Here is a 17,576-nt window from a genome sequence, read left to right as displayed (position 1 = left end):
CCCTGAACACACTATGTCTATCAATTCTCCGACTTTTGCAAGCACTTCCATTTATGCTTCCTTTGCCAACCTGTTGGTCTGCCATATTCCCATCTGTTATTCAAATCATCCCTTAAGGAACACCACCTTCCTGATACCCGCTGGCTTCCCTCCTCCCTTCCCTTTTCTCTCCTTTCCCAAGGTAATCCCTCCCTCTTGTGTACTGGTGAGGTATTAGGCAACGGTTTCGAGCTGAGTCTGAATTCTAATTAATCTGAGTTCAACTCTTGGCCCTACCACTAAGCAACTATGATCTTGGACAATTTATTTAACTTTTCTGGGTCTCAGTTTCCTGATCTGTAAAAGGGGGCAATAATAGTATCTATCTCATAGGGTCATTAAACAAGGGAAGGAAATACGAGTACTTGGAACAGGTTCTAATGCATAGTAAGCACGTGTACCATTGGTCGATCACATTGGGGTACAGTTCCATATTTCAGTTTCACTTCACCCCCACTTGACTGGCAGCTTCTTAAGAGCAGGAACCATATCTAATTTATCACTGGGCCCAGCATACAGTAAATGCACGACAAGTGGGTTTTTAGCTGAACCTAGTAGTGGTATAAATGTCACAATTCCTTGCAGTTCAATGCTATTCAAATGCAAGGGATTTTGAATGACTCATACTGTACCAACTGCAATTAGAGATCCTCCTCCCAGGCTCTCTTGAAAATTGCCTTTCCCTTTATGGCTTAACTTCAGTCATTCAACAGTTGTCTGCCAGGAGCCTGCTCCATGCTAAGCACTGTGCGAGGCAGCACAGATTTCTTAGTGAACACGAGGCAGTCGAAGGCTCTAGAAAAGGGACAGACAAGGGAACGAGCTTCTGCAGCAGAGTCCTGTGACCGTCACAATGACATAGCACACAAATGCCAAGGGAACACCGAAGGAAACGCAACTATCTAATTTTTGAAGTCCGAAAAATGAAATCTGGCTGAAGTTAGGAGGGCAGGGTCTTTGAGAGGCATCCTCTGTACCCACTGAGTTAAAACGACCAACCAGCTGCCCCGAGGCACCCTTGTCTTCTTATTAGCGGCAGACTCTAGGGGACTCTGGGATCTTGGGTACCAGCAGGGCCTTGGGTCTTCAGCATCCCTCACTTCCTTGCAGCGCGACTTCCTAGAGGATTCAGCCCTTACAAGCGTGTATGCTTGGAGGCGAATCGTTGTGGTGAGCACGGGATGCCTGCGGCTGTGTTAACTGCAGCCTCCGAGGCCTCGTGGAATTCACTGCAGTCAGTCTTCTGCTCTATGTAACCACCTCTCTTCTTGGAAGGATCCAGGGTTTTTTTCAAAACATCTGTTAAAATTATACACGCATACATTTTTTTAAGTTATGGTGAGAAAGACCTTAGTTCTCTTTTCATGTCACCTGTGCTCTACATCTCAAACACTCTGAGCCAATCTCTCCATTCTTTCCTTAGTAAAACATTTATTGGACATCTACTGGGGCACCATGACTATTATAACTACCCCTGGGGGTTGGCGTGTCTTGACTTTTTAAATTCTTCATTTCCTTTCTTGATTATCTCACGCTCCCTTTTCCTACACCTGTGGGTTTATTTATGTAGTGAAGTAATTTGGGGAAGTGTAAATACACTGAAGAACATGAGAGTCAACAGAATCCTTCATCAGAGTTTTAAGTGGCTTCTGGCCGTCGCTCCAGGGACTCCATTCTGGAACTAACCGTCTCATTAGCACGGGTCCCTTTCTTTCCCTGAATATCACAATAGGGCAGTTCTCTTTCATTCATACTTTTTTTCCCTCCCCATGTGAAGTGTAACACTTTTCCCCCCACCTATTACCAACAAAATATAATTCTAGGTATTGAATTTGAGTTAATTGGTGAAGGTGAAGAGTTCTGGATGTGAGACAGAACCGGGTTTGAATTCTGGCTCCCAACTATTATAGGAGCTGTGTGACTTTGGGGAAGGTACTTAACATCTCTGGACCTAGTTTTCTCATCTGAATAGAGTTGTTGTAAAGATTAAATGAGATAACATGTATAAATAGATTAAGCGTTGTTCTAAGTGCTTTATCCATATCAACTCATTCGCCTCTTACAAGGTGCCCATCCCGTAGGGATCTTAGCGGTGAATATCATTTCGCCCTTCTATAGCAAATTCTCCCAGTCCACTCCTCCCGTACATGCCCCATTCAGTACTTCCCAGGCGCAGAATAAAGGCAGCTTTCTTGCCATGGCTGGGCTTGAGATGTTACCAGCCCCAGGCCCCCAGCCCTTGAGCCCTTCTGAAGGGGGCCTCCAACACGCTTGGTGTGGCTGCTTGGCTCCGAGAGGCAGCCCGCAGCACTTTGCACTAGCTGCAAATACATCTTGCATTTTAATCCAGCAGAGCTGGCTTTGCTGACATTAAGGACGTGGTGCAAAGCACAGCTCTTTAGTTTCCAAATGAATGAAAATGACACATTGAAAGCGAGGCTGGCCACAGCATCTAGCTGGAAAACAATAATGAGTCACAGGAAACACAGAGACTGAGTAAGCACCAACGAAAGGCCACTCAGCCCTTCATTAACATCACTTGGGAAAATACGGTCTCGCTATGGAACAACCAAAAACATATGGACAAAAATCTCCCCGGCTTTTGAGGACAGTCTAATTCCCATCTGGCTTATAAACTGCCTACCCTCCAAATTAGCCGTACTGAGAGTTGACAGAGGGTGCACAGGGGCCACGGGTATAGAAATGTTAACCTGTGCATGCACCTGCGTCCAGACTGGCGTCGCTAATCAATTGTGAAATGACTATTAGATAGCTTTAATAGGCAAGCTTATTATTTATGGTCTAGATGTTGGACCACACAAACACTCCACTGGTGACAAAGAGAGAGTGAAGCTTCCTTCTGCATTTATATATCATCAGAGGTCTGGGCAGAAATTGAAAAAAAAAAATCTAAGCATAAATCAAATATTTACTGTGCTATCCTTTCCTTGTTTATTATTATTATTATTAGTAGTAGTAGTAGTAGTATCAGTATTATTATCATTATCATCACCAGGGGATGCATATCTTATGCACAGAAATATCTTACAATGCATAAGCTTTTCCTTCAACCTATTCATTATGTTTATGGGTGATCATTTGTTCAATATATTAACAATTATCTTTGGGCAACAAAAAAACACATCTTGATTTGTAATGCTAGTAAATGTTCACTATTTTGAAGTAAAAAGCTGTTTACATGATATCCCACAGGGAAAAAAAATTACATAGGTAAAAGGAATGAATCAGTATTGCTTTCACTTTCTTAGGGGCTTCTCAGGAGTTGTCCACAAGGACTGGGTCCTAAAAGGAGATGTCTAGAAGATTGGGAGTTGTAAGCTAAAATACCTTGTATTAACTAAATCAAGGGTTTGGTCACCAAAATCAAGCATTCTTAGAAGACACACCTCATATACATTTTTAATGTTTGTGCCTCCCCAGCCTCCAGAGTTCTTTGCTGGGCTTGAGAAACCTTAAGAGGCAGAGCCCAACTCTCACTGCAGAAGCCTGACATTCCAGGCACTAGCTCGCCCAGCCTCCCTTGCAGCTAGAGCACTGGCCCATGGTCTAAACTCTGATTGGATGCGCTCATGTCAGATTGCAAACCAGCAGCTGGGGACCAAAGAAAGAGAGACCTCATAGAGTTCATTCTGCCAAAAATACTAGCTGAGCTAGAAGTTGCATTCTGTTTTCCAGAGGCACAGCCATTCCAGGGGCCCCTTCTAGTGCCCGTATTGAGGTGATGGTGGAACAAGCTGTGGGGTCTGTACCCATCAACAGAGAAGTCGATACTTCCTGGAATCCTTCCGCAGTGTGATGTTGGGCATGGTGCCTGGCTCTGTAGCCTCCAAGCCTGGCTTTCAAGCCCGACTAGAAATTATGTCAGATACCAAATATTCTTTAATAAATTCTATCCTATAAGACCAAACTCCTGGCTATTTCACTGTACTTCCTTTTTTAAATATTGAACACATTATTCCAGCTATATATTGTAGTTTGAGAAGCAGCAGCAACATTCTTCTAGATTAAAAGAGAAGGAAACGAAGAAACATAAGCCCCACAAGGCAGCTGGCAGCCTTGGGAACACATTTGCTGTCAATTTGGGACATTCTCACTCTAAATTCCAGAATGTACCTTCCAGGTGGCAATGACTATGTATTGTCGTGTGGTGTGAATCAGTGTTTAACTGTTTCCTCTCACCCGTCCTAGAGTCCTCACACCCATACTATGGCTTCCAGCCTGTTCTCCCTCCACCCTGAGTGGCCCACTGGGGATGCTTGACTGGGAGTCATTCCCATCCACTGAGAAGATTTTTGAAAACCTAGGTCAACTTTCTTGTCACCTTGAGCTTTCCCTCATTTTACTCATTCTCTCTCGACTTTCTTCTCAGAGTTTGTTAGTCTGATTCTTTGAAGAGAAGCCTTGACTAGCTCTTCTACCCCATTTCTTCCTACCTCTTAGGGAATGGCAATAGATTGTGCATGTATTGGGCGCCTGGCTGACTCAGTCAGCTGAGCATCTGCCTTCAGCTCAGGTTGTGATCCCAGGGTCCTGGGATCAAGTCCTGTCTTGGGTTCTCTGCTCAGTAGCGAAGAGTCTTCTTCTCCCTCTCCCTCTCCCCCTGCCCCTCCCCTGCTCCTGCTCTCTCTATCTCTCTCTCTCAAATAAATAAGTAAAATCTTTAAAAATAAATCAATAAAACCATGTCTCCTACTAAGCAAAAGGGTGACTTGGGACCTGGGTGATCCAAGATGGCTACAGTTCACACAGAGTTTCCAGAGCAAACATCTCTGAAATTATAAGCATATCCACTTAATAAAGGAGAAGGTTAGCATGAGAGAAATTCACTAAATTGCCCAGAGCACAGAGCTGGTTCAAAGTGGGACTGGATTTCTGAGACTCAGACACCAGGCTCCAAACCTTTTGCTCTTCCTTGACGTAGCTGTATCTCTCCACTGTAAGGGTCATCTGTGGTTTTCTCACCATATCGGGGCCCAGAGCCACTTCCAAGGGAACTTGCTTCATCTTGAGCCCTTGCTGACAGGGTAACCCTTGGCCAGCCATGGGTGACTGTTCACACCCCTCTCTGGCTTCTACTGATTGCACAGCAGTGGGCAGCGGATCCCAAAGGAAGCCAATCCACAGACGGGTCAGCAGCCTATGAGGTGGCCTGACATGAGAATTTTGACTCAGCAGAGGTGACCTGAGTCAACAAGATGCTAGCTGATTCTTATTCCTTCTAACCAGGAGACCCTAATTGACTCAACCTTTCTGTAGATAGTTGTAAACGCTATTCCGATGAACTGATTGCCTGGAACAAACTTGTTCAACTTTCTATTTTACCACTTTAATGTAAACATGTCCTAATAGAACAGGACATAACATGTTTGGAAGTTCCCAATCTTCTTAATCTCTGATAACTACTTTTCTTCTAGAAATTTTGTTCTGTGGATTCCTCGGTCCCACACAATCTTGGTCCTCTCTCTACGTTTTGGTCTCTCCTTCTTCTATATGCTAGGCAGCATTTTGAGTGCTTCACAGAAATTATCGTATTTAAGGCTCACAGCAACCCTAAGAGGGAAACAGTATTCATAGCTCCATTTTACCGATGGAGATACAAAGCACAGGGAGATGGTGGTGGTTTGGATCAGGGTGGTGGTGGACGAGAAAAGAGAGCAGAGGAACAGATGTATCTTGAAAGGAGAACCAACCAGGCCTGATTGCTGAATTAGAGGTGGAAATGAGGGAAGGGAAGAATCAGGGGTGATGCTCCCGTAACAGTGAATTATGCAGCCATTTGTCCAGCCTATAGGTCACCTCTATTAGATGTTCCAGAAGCCCTACCAGAAGACAAGGTCACCATGTCTAAAACTGAATTTTATCATTTTTTCCACAAGACCTGCTCCTCCTTTTAATATTTTTTTTTCAAAGAGCATCACCCTCATGAGTATTAAGTGGCAGGTACTTTACAGAAAGGAATGCAAATGAGAGAAGCAGTTAAAACTACGGTCAAGATCCGTCTAGGTATTCCAAGTGTTTTCTCCAACTTACTCATGTATCTACTAGACTTTTAGCTCCATAATTTGACCACAAGCCTCTCAGGGGCAGAGATTGTGTCTGTAATTAAAGCTGACATTTACTGAGTATTTGACAAAGGTCAGGCCTTATGTTCCACACTTTGAATGCATCATCCCATGTAGTTCTCCCAACAGCCTTACGAGGCAGGGCCCAGGGCACTATGGCTAAGAGCCTGGGTTCAAATCCCAGCTCTGGCACATGATTTGGGGGAAATTACTCAAAGTCTCTGTGCCTTGGTTATCATATGGGACTCTGGGAGAATAGAGAGAGGACATCTAACCCAGATAGACAAGATCAAAGAAGTCTTTCTAGAATGGAATGAATTGCTGCACTGAATGTTTGTTCACAAAGTATTAGGGGAAAGGTGTTGCTGGCAGAGAGAGGACTCTATGTGAAGGCCTGGGAATAAACCATAGCATGGAACCTTCTGATTATTGCCAAGGCCATTTACCAGGAAGGAAGGGTGACAAACTCAAGTACCTACAAGAACCAGGCAGGTAAGGTAAGTAGGAGGCAGGCCAGGGATGAGATAATGGGAAGACATGAGGTCTGGGGCAAGCTGGAGAGCAAGGGACCATCTACTGGGGCCAGCCTCTACTCCCTCTGCAGGCTCCTCATTCTCTTCCTTGACCCACGCATCTTGTACTGCCTTGGGCCTCCTGCACTTGCTGTGGCCTCTACCTGGAACGTGCTCTGCATGGGCTGGCTCCTCGGCATCATTTCGGCTCAAATGCGATTTATTTATTTATTTTTTTAGAAAAAGATTTTATTTTTTAATTCCACAGAGAGAGAAAGAACACGAGCAGGAGGAGCGGGAAAGGGAGAAGCAGGCTCCCCGCTGAGCAGGGAGGCTGATGTGGGACTCGATCCCAGGTCCCCGGGATCATGACCTGAGCGAAGGCAGATACTTCCCCGCTGAGCCACCCAGGCGCCCTCAAATGCGATTTAAAAGAGGCTTCCCTGATCACTGCCCTCAGCCACCGCAGACCTGCTAGCACTCCACTCTGATTTCTTCAGAGCACTGGCTAGTGTGGGAAATTATTTTGTTCATTTGTTTATTCGTGGCTTTCATCTATTTGTGTAACTGTATATCTTTAAATATAAGCTCTATCGGAGCAGGAAACTTTTCTAGCACCTACAACAATGGCTGACGTAGAAGAAGTCCAAAAAAGGCCATTTATTCATTTTGAATAAACAAAGGTGCTTTTATTGTGCACCTGCTCAATGCCAGGTACTGCGCACTCCAGAGACGAGTGACGATCATCAGGCTGAGGTGGTACTGAGTGCCACGGGGCCGGGTGAGAAAACCTGGGACGTGTGTGTGGGGCCAACATGTACTGGGTCAGAGAGGAATTCTTTGTAGGAGTAGATGGAAGACGTAGGAGGGAAACAGGTATCACAGAAAGCAAGGGAAAACAGAGCCCGTGGTATAAATTACACCTCGGTTAGATGGTCCGCTTTTGGCTGATTATGATGTGCAGCAGATTCTTGGGATGGCTAAGACTTCTTTCATTGCTTTGTCTCATTTTTGTGCTCATTTGGGGACATCTGAAGAAAGTCTCATCTACATATCTACCTTCTGTCTGAGTTTCCTAGGGTATATCTCAATAGTGATGTCATGTCTGTTCTCCTTTTACGTTATTCAAGTAAACTTCCCCGAATTCTCATCTTCAGATAAACAAATGTATGTACGCATCCTATGTGGAAATAGAGATCTATATCTATATATACAGATATCTCTGGTGTCTATCTGTCTATATCTGTATCTGTATCTGTATCTATCCCAGGTGATTATAAGTGCTAAAAAAGAAAAAAAAAAAAAAGGCAGGGTCAGGGGACAGATAGTGACCAGAATGTATATGAAGGGAAGTTATGTGTGATAATCCAGATAGAGTGTTGAGAGATGGCTTCTCCAATGAAGTGACATTTGAGCAGAAGTCCGAAGGATGTTAAGGAGCAAGCCTTGTGGATATTCGGGGAAGAGTGTTCCAGAGAGAGGGGATAACCAGAACAGCAAGAAGGCCAGTGTGGCAGGTGGAGAATGTGCAGGGGTGAGTGGGAGGAGACAAGGGGCTGGCAGGGTACAGGAGGGACCGAAGGAAGCAGTAACGGCCTTCAGCTTAGAAATTCTCCAAGTCTGCTTTAGGAAGTCGGGGGACATCCCAGTGGTGCCCAGAACACATCAGGTGCCCAAGAAGCACTTGTTCATTGAATAAATCCCTAAGGTGAACAGAGAATTAGTTTTGAGATCTGCATCCTGGGGATCGCAGCTCATTGAATGAGTCCCTAACTCAGGCAAGGTTACCACTTGATTATATTTAATCTAGTGTTTTCTCTGGATTTTTTTTCTCCAAATGTATGTCTTACCTCTCCTTTAAAATTTTTGTTTATTTAGGATATGGTCCATGTCTTTTATTTTATGATTCAAAGTCCAGTGCTGGAACTCAATAAATATTGATTTAATTAAATCAAGAAAGGTAGTGGAATATAGATATAGAATAAATTTTTTTAATTGTAAGGATTATCTCTGCATGATACGATAGGAGATGATTTGTATTTTTGAAACCTTATATTTTTACATGTCCTAAAAACTTTCTACCATGAACATGTATTCTTGTGATAATTCAAAATAATACATTAGAATTCTACAAGGTACTAGACATTAAAGCCAGTGAAAACCACTTCCATTAACCCTTGTTCAAGATCCATGAAGCTGAAGTACTTGACCCTCAACTTCACTGTCGGCTAGCTACATGTATTATAAAGAGCCTTGGAAGATGCCAGCTCTCGCTTTTGTATATAAAGAATTGACTTACCAAGACAATACAAGTTATTGTATAGATCCAATCCTACCGAACTCTAAAATTTCTTACAAACACATATTTTAGCAAAGTAAACACAGAAAGTGGTGACAATACATTTTATTAGGACAGTGTCTTCTAGTAAACAAGTTGTCCTTGCCAAAGCTTACTGAACATTTAACTGCTTCGTGTAGCTATCCAAAATAAAATACATTCCTGAATTCCTCTAGCAAGTTCTCCATTAAAAAGTGGGGACTACCAAAGACCTTTTAAAACAGATGCTTGTAAAGATGACCCAGAAGGCCTAACCCTTGTCAGTAAACCAGAATTCTGTGTGTGAAACTCAAAAGCTGGAGAAATATTTCAGGGGAATAGTGACGTTGTTTCAAATAAGGTAAATGTAGTTGCTGTTGTTGTTGTTTTTGCGATTTCACTTATTTATTAGAGAGAGCGCGCGCGCCCGCGTGCTTGCACAAGCAGCAGGGAAGGGCAGAAGGAGAGGGAGAAGTAGACTCCCTTCTGAGCAGGGAGCCCGTTGTGAGACTTGATCCCAGGACCCCGAGATCATGACCTGAGCTGAACGCAGACACTTAACCGAGCCACCCAGGCACCCCAAAATAAGGTAAATGTTTTGACCCAAATGAAGGGCCATGAGACATGGGAGTCCATACGTAGCTGATCTCTATGCCAAAGTCTAGCCTGACTCCGCCTCTGCCTATTAAGTTTAAACCTGTATGCTCTGGACAGACCACAGGATGGAAAACACAGAAGACAAACAGTTTCTCTAAGATCAGAGCTCACCGCCACCAAAGTCCTGATGGTGATCTGTGACCTACCAAAATCATTGAAAGCCATCAGATAGTTGCTTTATATTTCTCTCTTTAGCCTCAGTCCTAGGCACGCGGCACTCATTTAAGGGACCCGTGGAGATGTGCTTAAGGTTTTCTGCCTGGCTGGACCCTTCGTTTCTGACTCCTGGAGGCTCTTTGCCTGAAGATCTGCTGAAATGTCTACGTACAGACAGAAATAGCTGGCAGTGGAACTTTCCCCCTTGACTTTCACTCTGAAGGTTAGAAGTGAGTACCTGGAACCGTGCAGGTTGGCTGTTTTCCCTGCATCCCTCTGGCCTTAGCCAGGAGGCTCACTTACCTGTCCCCTCTCCTAGACTCTGAAGCCAGCCTAGACCCTAAATCAAGGTGACTTTCCCAACCCAATCGCCCGGCTCCAGCGGTACAGTGACTCAGCAGCAAACGTGCTCTGTGGAGAATCCTCTTCTTCCTGTAAACTGCAGCCCTAATTACGGGGCTATGTCTTCTCCTTTATTGTTGTGCTATTAGTTGCTAGTCTGGGGCAACTGTCTTGTTTTAATTTTTTGTGATTGGTTGTTTTTCTTTTTGCCTTCTCTTCTTCATTATTATTATTATTTTCTAAACCAACCCCCTACCTTGTCCGCTATTCCCTAGTTGGTTCCTTGCCTTTTGTCCTTCTAAGTATTTTTCTAACTCCCCAGTTCTTCTGAGATCTGAATTCTGCTTTGCCCATGATTTCAGAGACTGGAGGCCTGAACCCCAGGTCCCCTGGCCATGTTGGTACTGCCTTCTAACAGATCAATGACTAAATAGGCAGCCCCAGGCTGGAGAGTCATGGGCTGCTGTGGTCCCCAGGATGGAGCCAATCATAGTGCTTTCTACATGCTGGGCACCGAATTGCGGATGCTCCAGTGAGCAAGACAGAGCTCCTGCCTTCCTAGCGCTTACATTCTGATCTGGGGAGACACAATAAAACAAATACATATAATTCTAGTTGATGAATACCATCTGCCCCAGGCCTCCTGATGACTATCTGTGAGGCCAGCAGCTTACAGGAATTTTTCCTGTATCTGCTCATGAGAACTTCCCCGAACGCTCCCTTTAGGTAAAGCAGTCCCATCAGAGATCCTCATAGAATGAGTCTGGAGCCTTTGGCAATGAAGTTGTAAAAACACTGACTAACCCTGCTAGTGTTGGCTGGGAAGCCTTTAGCAGTTTTGGGATCGCTCCTTCCACATGACCACGGGTATCTTTCCCTTGCCTGGGAAGCCCCGGAGCGCACACGTGCAATTCACAGGACTCCCGCAACTTCCTCTTCCTTGTGGCCAGGGAACTATTTCCAAAAATAGTATCTGCTTATTTATAAAATCAAATAGAAAGGGGTGGACAGTAGCCCACGTCATGGAAAAATGTGGACTTTAAAAATATGTTTTTGAATAGTTAATTCAAGTACACAATTTAAAAGTCAAAAAGCTGGGGTGCAGGCTGGCTCAAGTCAGTAGACTGTACAACTCTTGATCTCAGGGTTGTGGGTTCAAGCATCACGTCTGGGGTCGAGATTGCTTAAAAAGAAAATGTAAAAAAAAAAAAAGAAACAAAAAAAACCTTAAATAAATTAAATAAAATTCAAAAGCTATAAATGGTTATAGAATAAAAGATAAATCTCTTTTGCACTCTTCCTTCCTGATAATTGTCCAGTCTGCCCGCCCAGGACAATCAGCATTACCAGTGTCTTGTGTGTCCTTCCAGAGATAATACCGTGCACATTTAAGCCCATGCAGAGATCTTCTTTGTTTTTCCACACACATAGAAGCACACTAGATACACTGATACTTGCCTGACTTTTTAAAAAACAATTCCATACACATAAAGCCACTTTACTCTCTTTAATAGGTGAATGACCTTCTAATGTATGAAGATACCACAATTTCTGTAGTTTCCTATTAGTAGATATTTATTCTTTTTTTTTTTTTGCCTTTGCAAATAATGCTGCAATTAATATTCTCCTGAGAGTGCTTTTTCACATAGGATGCGGTCTAACTTGAAAATTCCGTAATTCCCTCTCCAGCTAGCTCAGTGGTGTACATTTGTAATTCTGTATACTGATTTCCTTTAAAACAACAGATGCTCACAAAGGTGATGAGGATGTTTTTGGTGCACTTGAAATTCCATATGAAAACACAAAAATTTTACACTTCTGAGGAAGGTGAGCTGCAATGAAACGTGTGGCCCTTGTCAAAATAGCCAATCAACACCTTAGGAACATTTTTAAATTCAACATTAAGTGTTTATTGTTTTCAAAACTCCTGTGTTGACCCAATGTGGTAAACGAGAGCAGCCACGCTGTCTGGTTCAGGTAGAAAGCCGAGCACATGACTGTATGACACAGCATATTGAAAACCTGGCTGTTCTGCTCTCTGGTGGCCTCCCACAAATGCTAGGGGGAAAAAAAAAAGAGTCATGCTGCTAATATGGAATCTTGTGGTAACTCATCAAAAGAAAGAAGTCCTGGGATTGGCCAACAGCACCTATCTCGTGTCCTCTAGTTTCCTTTCCCTGCAAACTCGGCGTTAAAAAGCAATTCTAAGCAGTCAATGAAGGACATGGGCAAGAATGTGTTTTATTCCTCTGTGTCTGTCTTACGCAGATCATGTGCTTAGGAAATGGTTGTGTAGGGTAATGCTATTAAGAAAACTTTACATTTCCTGCATGGTTGGAATTAACCAGGACTTCTCTGGAAGACATAAAAGAAACTGCATGAAAAATCGTAGTAGTCATCTGGCTATGGGTGCAAAGCTCATCACCTGAAGGATATCAAGTGCTGGCCCAAGATCTGGAGATGAAGCACATGGAAGGGGCTGTTGACTTTGTCTCAACTAAGGTAAGTGTTTTGGTAGAAATGGAGGAGGCAGGAGAAAGAGTTCTCTCATATCCTCAAGTATATCCACTGGGCACACACATTTTCAATGAGAAAACACCTAGGACACCACTAGGAGAGCTCTGGATAGAATGGAAGCAGTTGCTGGGGGGGGGGTGCCACTTTTGAATCTGAGGGTGACTTATGGGTCATCACTTTTGAAGTCTCTGGAGGTCTTAGAGAAGGTGGCTGGCCATTGGAAAGTCTAGGCTCAGGCAGCCAGGTGGGATGTGATTGCCATCTGAAACTCTTGTCTTTTGAGGTTCAAATGTGAATGTAGGTGTGGAGCAGTCTCCCTGCGAGCTATGTATTAGAAAGAAGTGCTGCTCTTGCAACCATTCTCTCCACCCCCCCCATCACCCCCCCCTACACCCACCCCCACCCCTAATCTGTTCTTTCCAAAGCATTCTCTTTTAACTAGTGAGGCCAGGCCAGTCCAGGGCTTTGCCTACTATGGAGCCTCAACCACTCAGATTCTTTAATAATGTGCAATTCAGAGTCTCAGTTTGAGGTCCAGCCTTGATTTTATAACTAGAATACAGATAGGCTGTCTCTCCAGAATTGGTAATGGCATGGTAATGGCAAACATATTTGCCTAATGCCTATTTTGAAGTTTTATCATCAGACATTAAAAATTTGATCCTCACTTTCACTACCTGCAGAATGAAAAGTGGGACCAGATGAAATGATCTCCAAGTTTTCTCTCATCAGTCTTACGTTCTCTGAACTTGAAATTTCTTTCCTATTTATTCTCTTTTCCTTTTAAGTAAATATAACTTGGAGTCAAGAAAAGATGATCTCCCTAATGCTTGTTTGTCTCAGAGCCATAGAAGCTTTTTATTTTTGTGAGAGCTTTTCTTTCAATTCTGGTTTACTTAAGATGAACAACCATGCTTAGTTATTATTATAATAGGGAGCATTTGAAGTTTTCATACTCTCTCAATAACATAAAAGTCTCATTTACCCAAGTCTTTGTCTTTTCTAGATAATACTATAAAACATTTGCACATGCATATCCCACCGTTACCACAAATACATGCCTAAAACCAAACTGTTCTAAACATTTGTTCAAAAAAGTAGTTCCTCTACCCCTGAACTTCCCCTTTTTTTCCAGTCAGCATTACTATAGGTTTCACATTCACACTTGAGAAGTTATTTTGGACTTCTCCCCTTTAAGTCCATCTTCGTCAAGCGTATGCAATCACTCGGTGCTTTTCAGGTCCTAATGTCTCACTAAACTGTCCCTTCCTCTCCTCCCTCACTATTTACTTCAACAGTTCTCACGTCTGTTCTGCCATATTGGATGTCAGACATGTTTCCCTGTTCCAGTCCTTCCCCTTGCAAAACCATCCAGTAACCATCACAATATTTATTTTCCTAAAATAGGATGTTCTCCATGTCACCCTGCGTTCAAAACCCTTCACAATTCCCCACTGTATACAGTCTATGCTGACCTCAATCTCCCTCTTTCTCTCTCTGTCTCTGTCTCTCTCTCTCCTTTTGCAGGTCTCTGTGTGATTTGCTCCTACTTGTCCTTAATCCCTCTTTTCCACATTTCCCTGTCACTCCATCTTTGTTTATGCTGTTCCACTGAAATGCCCTTCCCCACCCTCTCTGTTTGTCAAAATACTATTCCTCTTCATTATCCAGCCTTGTTTTTTTTTGTTGTTGTTGTTCTTTCTGAAGCCCAGGGTCATCTTCTGTGTGCATCTTCCCCACCACTTCAACTTAAGGCAACTCTTCTGTCCTCTGAAACGTCATTGCATTTATTACCCATGACATATATTTAACACTCCTCCATTCTCCTGTCTCCTTAGTGTTCTTCAAACTTTTGTATGTTTTTGTCTCCCCAACTACATAGGAAGGTAAGTAAGGGCACTTGCAGTATCACATTCCCATAATGGGTCCTGATGCCAGAGGGAGACTGTGTGCTCACCCTTGCACTGTTACTCCCTGACTGTAAACTTGGTCTGAGTTTTCTCATCTGTGAAATGGAACCAGTGATAGTTATTCAATCCCTCACAGGGTTTTGTGGACGTTATATGAGAGAGCTCGTGCAAAGTGCTTAGAATGGTAAGCATTCCCAAAATGTTGGCAATTACAATAATTATTCATGTCTCTTAGCTCCAAAGTAGCTAATAGAGTGGCTTCGTCTATGACCACACTTAATTGATACTGAATGGAATTCAGTTGAGTCAATGAGGAAAATAACGTAGAGTGTGTGGGTGATATATTGTGGAGTAGGGGAACTCCTGGCGTCGCTCAAATCATGCCACAGATGCTGAAATTATTGTTAGCCAGCCAGCCTCTTTTTAGGTCCCTGCCACTCCCTAATACTGCTCAAGAGATTTCTGAGGGTTTGGCTCAGTGAACAGGGGATGATTTCCCTCCCTTCCTGCCAATAGAAACTGACCAGGCTTCAGAGAGCAGACATCCTAAGGGTCTTAAAGGTGATACCAGAAAAGTGGACCAGAGAGCTCTCATGTCCCCAAGGAAGGCTACCAGTCTGCTATTTCTCTTAGTAGGGCCCAAGACTGGCCTGCTGAAGTGGAAAGCAGGCTCAGTGAGATGCACCCCTCTCATCTTGCAGCATGATGTTGCCCAGGGGTACCAGCCAGCAGGATTCTCTCAGCTGGGACCCTGTCATCAATAGCCAAAGGGCTACAAATATTGACCAAAGAAGTGGGGACATCTCTGCTGCTCAACTGAGCCATAAAGGCAGACTTTTAATTTTTTAATTTTTTTCGAGAACTGGAAACTCTAAAGCTTTAGCCCAGTAAGCATTAGGGATCTCACTGCCATTAAGTAGCCCAAGCAAATTCAACAGATCCAGGCTTAAACCATATATGCTCTATTGAAGACAAATCAGAGAGGCAAGAAATGATTGTATTAAGGGTGAAAAGTGTCATCAAAGGCATGAACTCTGGTCCAGTGAAACAAGTCTGTACTTTGGATGCAGACAGACCTGTATTCTTCATATTCAAACTGTGTCATTTCAGCAAATTTTTCTAACCTCCATTTGCTGAGGGATAAAGGGGATTATAACCCCTAGCTCACATGGCTGTGGTGACACATAAATGAGATAAAGCATTTAAGGCAGGCTCCCTAGTCTGTGGCACATGCTAGGGGCACAATCCACATAAATTCCCTTCCCTTTCACTCCAAAAGCAGATGCATCCTGTCCAAGGCTGGCAGTGGGGCACCTGGTGATAATTCCACAGGCAGGTGAATACGATTATTCGAATATCATTGAAAAGTTGGCCTAAATTGTACCGGGTGTTGGCCAATTGACAGAAGAAAAAAAAAAAAGGGCTATCTGCTCTCGGGGCTTTTCACACTTGCAATTCAGTGCATAGTGCTGTCTCCTCCCAACCTCTAGAAAGAGATCTGGATTTATCCTGGGCTTAACCTCGATTTTGACATATTGCCATTTCCAATAAGGCCAGTTTCCTTGCCGAAAGAAGTCCTTCCCCTGGGTGAAATCCCAACAGCTTCATTTGTGTAAGTTCCCTTATTGGTCTTGCTAATACGGGTGTGGTTTTTCCTCATTACAGAATATTGATAATAAGCAAACAGCCACGGGAAACTCTCCCTAAGCAGGCAGCCTCTCGGTTCCCTAGACTGTCCAGGGAATGGTCCGCATTATTGCTGGGAGGACAAGGTGTTGCCCAGCGGAGAGGCGCTCTCCTGGACCGGGCTGGGGGAGCGGGACCGGAGGCCGGGATCCCCGGGCCGGGCCGCGCCGGGGAAGGGAAGGGGTGCGAGGGGAGGAGGCGCGGGAGCCTCGGTGGAGCCCGACAGGTTCCAGCGGCTCCCCTCACCCCTCTCCACGCCTCCCGGGTTTTCCCCTTGGCTCGGGGTTTCCTGTTTCAGTTCTCGGTGATCTCCAGCAGCAGGTGCTGGTTTGCCAACCTCGGCTCCAGAGGAGGCGAAGGAGAAGGAAAAGAGGGAAGGGGAGGAGGAAGCGGCGCAGCGGCTGCGGCTGCGGCTGCGGGCGGGCGGCCGAGGAGCGAGGCGGCAGGCGGGAGAGCCGGGTTCGCTCTCGCCCGCGGAACAGCGGCGCGGGCGGCCGGCGAGCCGAGGCCCCGGCGTGCGGCCGGGCGGGCGGGCAGGCATGGGGGAGCCTCCCGCTCGCCCCGCGCCCTAGCGGCGGCCGCGGCGGCCCAGGGCGGAGGCGAGACGCGGCCGCCCGCCGCAGGGCCCCGGGGCCGCCCCGGCTTCCAGGGCATGTTGTGATGGCCGCTCATAAGAGACCGCAAGTAGGTTGAGCAACATTCCGCGTGCGCGCGCGGCCGGGGCGCGAGTTGTGCAAGCCGGGGGAGGGGGCGCCGGGGCCGCGGCCCGCGGGGAGGGAGGGCGCTCGGGCGGGCGCGGCGCCGCGCGGGGAGGGCCCGGGTGGCCGCTGTTGCTGCGGGCCCCGCCGCCGGCTCGCCGCTTCCTCGCAGGGTCGGCCATGCCGGGTAGCGGCCCCCAGGTTTGTCGGGCGGTGGGGGAGGGGGCTGGGCCGCGGCCCGGTGTGGGGTGGGCGGCGGCCTGAGGGAGCCGCGCGAGGCGGGGGGGAGGGCGGCGGGGCTGGGAGGCCGCGCCCGAGCGCCGGGCGGAGAGGCCGGGGACCGGAGCGGCGGCGCTGGCCGAACTCCAGGCCCCGGGCGGGTCGGGGCCCCCCCGGAGGTCGAGGGGGGCCCCGAGCGCCCGCGGCTCCGGGGGCTCGGGTGGGGCCGGGTGGAGAGCCAGGCTCGCTGTGGCTGCCGGCAGAACCGTCCTCGCCGGGATCTCGAGCTAGGTGAGGCCGGCGACCCGGGCCCCGCGGCCTAGGGCAGCGGTCCACTCCCGCCCGCCCCGGGGCACGGACGCCGAAGATGGAGGCGAGCCCGGGCGCTCCGGACGGAAACGGACCCACGGCGCCGCGCGCTCGCGGGGTGAGGCATCCTC

At 46.1% G+C, this 17,576-nt stretch overlaps 1 protein-coding gene and 1 pseudogene across 4 annotated transcripts in view; one reads left to right on the top strand and one right to left on the bottom strand.

The window, feature by feature from the left end:
• ZC3H12C (zinc finger CCCH-type containing 12C) overlaps positions 1-17,576 on the top strand; it is a 131,829-nt gene that overhangs the window by 41,348 nt on the left and 72,905 nt on the right. Inside the window, exon 1 of one of the 4 annotated variants that reach the window (XM_045797731.2) lies at positions 16,492-16,903. The exons of 1 other annotated variant lie outside the window; for it this stretch is intronic. In XM_045797731.2, the coding sequence (XP_045653687.1) occupies positions 16,880-16,903 (24 nt within the window). In that variant the 5' untranslated portion in view covers positions 16,492-16,879. Of the gene's footprint in view, positions 1-16,491; positions 16,904-16,986; positions 17,119-17,230; positions 17,564-17,576 lie in introns of those variants that run through there. 2 more of the 4 variants (XM_045797732.2, XM_045797730.2) reach the window with 2 other exon arrangements.
• LOC148108819 (uncharacterized) lies at positions 15,767-16,760 on the bottom strand (annotated as a pseudogene).

This window comes from Ursus americanus, chromosome 16 (assembly GCF_024610735.1).
Source record: "Ursus americanus isolate L20-20 chromosome 16, mUrsAme1.1.p, whole genome shotgun sequence".
NCBI lineage: Eukaryota > Metazoa > Chordata > Mammalia > Carnivora > Ursidae > Ursus > Ursus americanus.
The sequence above is the reverse complement of the archived record's forward strand: the minus strand, read 5'-3'. Positions and strand labels throughout refer to the sequence as shown.